The sequence below is a fragment of the Oncorhynchus clarkii genome, chromosome 7 (assembly GCF_045791955.1).
Source record: "Oncorhynchus clarkii lewisi isolate Uvic-CL-2024 chromosome 7, UVic_Ocla_1.0, whole genome shotgun sequence".
NCBI lineage: Eukaryota > Metazoa > Chordata > Actinopteri > Salmoniformes > Salmonidae > Oncorhynchus > Oncorhynchus clarkii.
The window spans coordinates 62,164,160-62,170,171 of record NC_092153.1 but is presented as its reverse complement, the minus strand read 5'-3'; the positions used below and the strand labels follow the sequence as shown (position 1 = coordinate 62,170,171).

Sequence of the window (6,012 nt, the reverse complement as noted above, 5' to 3'; positions counted from 1 at the left end):
TGATAGTTATTTTCACATTGTGTTGACGATTATAAAAAAAAATATTTTCCATGTGAACAATGCCTCAAATTATTAAAGGCCACTTTTTATATACCTACTGATAAGTACAATAACAGTTTGAATTTGTGGGACCTCTTCAGCAGCTGTTAATATAATGGAAATGGATACATTTACTGCAAAGAGGATGATCATTCTGTGAATATTATCTGTTCAGTTGGGAATTCTGCCACTTAAATAACCCCCCACACCATATTCGTCTCATAACGATGACATCGCAGGATTTCAGCGTTGTGATGAATGGAGAACATGAATTCGTAGGGTGGTCATTTACATGGTTTATCATTGTTATTAGCATACCGGTATAACAAATATTACTACTTCTATTACAGTACAATCCCTTTCTAGGACATGTATTTTATGTCTGTTAACTGATCAGAGTAATTTACTGGTTTCATTTAAGGAATTGTCTTTCTCAAAGTGAGGATGCTCTTATATCAGTATTTTTATTTTGTAGGTTGTCATTTAGGGAATGTTCTCAGAGTTTTTTTTATAAGATGCAAACGATTGCATTCGAGGATTTTAATCATGTTAAATATCCAGACCTGGCCCAAAGCACCTCAATCAACATAAACAATGATTGCTATAGGAGTTGTATGGTAATTGCTGGTGGTGTTGTCCGCTATGGTGTCTAGAAAGTGATATATATTGATTGACTTGTGTTGAGGAAGTGTAATATATTTTTCCAGATATTTCTTTTGTCAAGCTTGTTCTGTCTTTTCCTTACTAAAAAAAGATTCAGTGCTTGAAACGGGTGAACAGTAGAGAACCTGTGTTTCATGTGCTATGGATTTTATTTTATGTATTGAGGTGAAATAAATAAATCCCACTCATCTTAGAGGAATGTCCAGGAGTAACAAAATTGATTTACAAGGTGCACTTACAGTTTAATTGAGAAGTACTCTCTTGTGACAGGGGTTATGGGATTAATTGAGAAGGTATGGCATTTCTGCCAAATTCAAACTATTCCAGTCAATTCAGTCACTGAAGCACATGGCATAGCATCCAATTACCAGTCTGATTTAGTCCTCTTCTACTCATTCATTCTGCGTCCTTGGCTAAAGGATGAGCTGTTCCGAATGTTTCTTCCTTGATGTTGAGGGGAATCAAGATGCAGGGAAATTAACGGTTTCCATTCTGATATGTGTCATAGTCCTTAGGTTTTCAACATTGGTTGAATGAAATTGAACAGTCAAAGATCCTCCCTGCTAGGCTTTATTTTCTTAAAGTGCCAATAACAATACAGGTTTACCAAACTATTACTTCTCATCTGAGGATTTTACGGTTTCAAAAATTAAATAACTGCTCTCTTATACTGTGAAAACTTTTGTTTTTCCAGGAATTGCTGTTGTAAATCTGCTAAATTAATGTAAGAATAAAAATGTGTTAAAACAAAGTTTAATGGGACATGTAATTTATGTTCATTATGATTTTTTATGGGTTGCAAAGTATCACACACATCCCAAGGGTTTTTTAATCCTTAGTCTATTGACACACCTGTGCATCAATCTAATTAACATGATAAAAACATCCCCATCAAAATCTGTCAGTTTAAGATTTTTTTGTTTGTTGCATGGGCTTCATCTCAATCCACCACATCAGCCTTTGTCAGCCTTCCAAATATGCGGTGGAAAGTGGCTACAGGACTGTCAGATCAGGAGACATCCCAAAAGTCGGTATTCTCACAAAAACCTCTGTAGCATCCTAACAGTTTGGCCTTTAACTATTTTGACCACTATGGAAAGAGTCCTGTGGGACTCGCCTGAAGTCAGTACCGCCGATGTGGCAACTTCTGTCTCTACCGTCCAAACTGTTTGGACAACAAACTAATTTGCTCTTCAACCCCCACAAATGTCATGGGACTTGTCTCAAGGTAACCCATACAAATGTCATGGGACTTGTCTCAAGGTAACCCATACAAATGTCATGGGACTTGTCTCAAGGTAACCCATACAAGTGTCATGGGACTTGTCTCAAGGTAACCCATACAAGTGTCATGGGACTTGTCTCAAGGTAACCCATACAAATGTCATGGGACTTGTCTCAAGGTAACCCATACAAATGTCATGGGACTTGTCTCAAGGTAACCCATACAAATGTCATGGGACTTGTCTCAAGGTAACCCATACAAGTGTCATGGGACTTGTCTCAAGGTAACCCATACAAATGTCATGGGACTTGTCTCAAGGTAACCCATACAAATGTCATGGGACTTGTCTCAAGGTAACCCATACAAATGTCATGGGACTTGTCTCAAGGTAACCCATACAAGTGTCATGGGACTTGTCTCAAGGTAACCCATACAAATGTCATGGGACTTGTCTCAAGGTAACCCATACAAGTGTCATGGGACTTGTCTCAAGGTAACCCATACAAATGTCATGGGACTTGTCTCAAGGTAACCCATACAAATGTCATGGGACTTGTCTCAAGGTAACCCATACAAGTGTCATGGGACTTGTCTCAAGGTAACCCATACAAGTGTCATGGGACTTGTCTCAAGGTAACCCATACAAATGTCATGGGACTTGTCTCAAGGTAACCCATACAAGTGTCATGGGACTTGTCTCAAGGTAACCCATACAAGTGTCATGGGACTTGTCTCAAGGTAACCCATACAAGTGTCATGGGACTTGTCTCAAGGTAACCCATACAAATGTCATGGGACTTGTCTCAAGGTAACCCATACAAATGTCATGGGACTTGTCTCAAGGTAACCCATACAAATGTCATGGGACTTGTCTCAAGGTAACCCATACAAATGAATGGAGGTAGTTTTGTGGCAACAAAAAAGCTGTTAAATATGTAAAAAAAAAAATATATATCCTAAGCTTATCTCCTAGATATTAGGACAGACACTTAAACCATATTCCTTATGTCTTTTTTTGCCATGTATGAATGTGTTATTCAATGTGTTTCTATGGGCTATAGTGGTAAAGGCCAAATTCAATATTTTATTTTTTGAATATATTTTTTGATACATAGTGGTTCTAAAATTCAAAATCAAATTGCTTAATGATCCATGGTTTGAGCACCATAAAACAATTATATATGTTATCTTTGTAGACCAATTTCACTTATGTTTGTCACTCTTTTTGGTCAATGGAGCCATATGTGTCAGTCAGCCCTGTTGGTAGATTGTAGAATCTCTGTCCACAGTAGACCTAGTTTTTCCAGTCATCTCTCAGGGCAGTGTCTGTTGGCTCCAACGCAAGGCATCTCCACATCTGAGAACCTTCTATCCAATCCAGCCAATACTAGTGTCCACATCAGGGAAGTGTTCCCATGGCAACAGTGATGATGAGGAGAGTAGTGGGTCTAGTGGGAGGATGGGTGGGGGCCAGGGAAATCCTGGGGGGGCGGGGTCCGTTGCAGAGGGGGGTGTTACAGCAGCTGATGCAGACAGAGCCCACCCGACCCGGGACGCAGAAGGACTGATACCCTGCTGATACGATCAGACAGGTGGAGAAAGAGGCACAGGTCTTCCTGTAGGACACACCTGGAGAGAGAGAACACTGAAACATCAAAACCTTAAAACGTTACACAAGTCAAAGGGTGCAATTTTGTTTGTTATTTTTAAACAACAAAGATTTTTTTTTAAATATTACTATTAACCCTGCTAGAATGGATTCAGACTTGACAGCAAAAAAAGTCCACCAGGCTCACCATTTTCACCCACAATCACCTCCTTCTGACAGGCATTCTGGATGTTTGCTGTGCAGTTGACAATGAACTTTGGAGCTGAACAGTCATTGTCCAACAGAGTCTCTTCACAGTGGTAACACTGCATCTGAAAAGGCCAGCCTGACACACACGCATGCTTAAAATACATGGAAGGAAACATCTAGTTATGGTGCAATACAACATGGAAGCGCATTCACGTGTTTCCAAGCAACGTCCATGGAGATAAATGCAGTGCAGAATATCCACAAGAGGGAGCCATTTCCTTCTGTTGATGCCTCTATTCCATCTCTAATACGAAGACATGACCATTTGCTAGTACCCTTTTCAATTAGCATGGGTTTAAACCCTCCAAAAATGCTACAACTATTGCTTGTTTCTCGTTTTAACACCATATTATTATGACCACTGTCTCAGCAAAAAAGGGAGCGATCATCACATGCACCTTCAAGTTTGAAAGCTATCCAATCACTGCCACCATACAGAGAATCATTAGTATTACGAATCCTTGGCAATCAGTAGTCACCCAGCTCCGATCAACATAGATGTTTGGAGTTGATCTGTTGTTCGTCCTCTGACTATCTGGGCTGGATTGATGTTTATTTATTTTACATTTATTTAAACAAGGTGTCACCAATGAGACCAGGGTCTCTTTCGCAACGGAGACCCACACATACATAAAAACGAACTAAATACAGTACAACAAACAATCAAGAAAAACAGCCACATTCCTCGGCAAATAGTTCCCCAATCAATATTTTAAATTGCCCAAGTGTTATCAGAGCATCCAATTGTAGTGTATTTTGCAATTGGTTCCAGCAATGAGGTGGATTAAAACAAAACAAAAATGACGTATTTCGGTGGAAACCCAAGGAACCTCAAGAGTTAACCAATCCTGGGAGCGGGTTTGGTTTCTCATGTTTTTTAAAAACTTTAACAACGAAGTTAGGTAAACTGGAAGCTTGTGTAGTAGGGGTTTTTAAACAGAAAGATAGTAATGAGTTGATCTACGGGACTTTAATGAGGACCAGCCTACCTTTTGACACAGGATGCAGTGGTGAGTATTAAAACTGTCACCAGTGGTAAAACGAATGGCGCTATGGTAGACGGCATCCAAAGGTTTACGAGTAGAGGCTAATGCAATCTGTTATGCCAGCATGATCTGATGGGTATTGCTTGCAACTCATGAACAACATTACAGCAGCACGTTGTAAAACACATATCTCTATACAGCTCCGCTATTTTGAAATCGTATTACTATCTTTCTGTGTGATTGCATCCTATATGCATGGTTCAACATTGATCTGTCTGTCTGTCTGTAGGGTCATCTACCATAAAGAATAATCCAAAGTGGCCACACATACAGTATGATTATTGCATTATCCACATTTCAAACAAAGAGATTAACTGGTCTAACTATAGGCTAATGCTGTTGGAGCAGAAATTATTCATGCGTCTGTCTAAATGACAGAGACTGGTTTCACGATTTTGTGTTTATGACAGGTTGTCTCAGACTTCAAAGGTAAAACAAGTTAAATAAATCATTCACTTCTGTCAATGTTCGTAATTGTGCATGGTTAGCTTAAATTTAAAACGATTGCATACATATTTAGTCTACATTTTAGTTTAGAAAGTAAAATAAAATACATTTGTGAGAAGCCTTCCCACGCCTAAAGGCTATATTCTTAATTTGAGAGATTTTAGGGCACCGAGGCAATAATTGAGAAAATAATCAATACTGGGGATTGAAAATATTATACATAATATAAATAAACCTACACTGAACTGTACAAAAGAGAAACAGTATATATGTACCTGAGCAGAGGACGCATCCACATAGAGAAGCGAGGAGAACAAATGATTGCATCTTCCATAAACTCCATCAAAAGGTTACTGTGTCTTCCAAAAAATATTACCCAGGTGTAAGGTTAGGCTAGACTTTAATTCACGCCTGATAAAGTATAGTGGAAGCAGTAATATCACCAGTAAGCGTCCAGTAGCCGAAATTGGTTCCAGTGGGTGGGCTTGCGTTTCCTAACTTGGATGCGGTGAGTGCGCTCTTGTGGGCAATCAATCTCAGAGTGCTGTGTGTAGTGATGTACAATTCGCAAACGATTCGTTCCTTTTGAACAACTCTTTTTACTGACTCGAGAGTCATGATTCATTTTTCTGAGTGACTCGTTCATTTTAGTCGTACATTGATTGACCTGCTAGTGCTGGTCGCAATGGGCCCTACAGGAGGATTAAGAGCAAATGTATGCTTGATCTGTAAAT

The 6,012-nt window shown here is 39.2% G+C and overlaps 1 protein-coding gene across 1 annotated transcript; it reads right to left on the bottom strand.

The window, feature by feature from the left end:
- Positions 1-3,229: 3,229 nt before the first annotated feature.
- Positions 3,230-5,605, bottom strand: LOC139413613 (ly6/PLAUR domain-containing protein 1-like). The gene is made up of 3 exons (XM_071161214.1): positions 5,554-5,605; positions 3,724-3,861; positions 3,230-3,556 (listed from the first exon to the last, which is right to left on the bottom strand). The coding sequence occupies exons 1-3, from the start codon at positions 5,603-5,605 to the stop codon at positions 3,327-3,329; spliced, it is 420 nt and encodes a 139-aa protein (XP_071017315.1). The 3' UTR covers positions 3,230-3,326.
- Between the last annotated feature and the right edge of the window lie 407 nt (positions 5,606-6,012).

Coding starts and splice junctions, on each gene's coding strand:
- LOC139413613 (XM_071161214.1), bottom strand. CDS start 5,605: ATGCAATCATTTGTTCTCCTCGCTTCTCTATGTGGATGCGTCCTCTGC. Junction 3,862..5,553: donor TGGATGCGTCCTCTGCTCAG/GTACATATATAC, acceptor CGTGTGTGTCAG/GCTGGCCTTTTCAGATGCAG. Junction 3,557..3,723: donor GGTGATTGTGGGTGAAAATG/GTGAGCCTGGTG, acceptor CTCTCTCTCCAG/GTGTGTCCTACAGGAAGACC.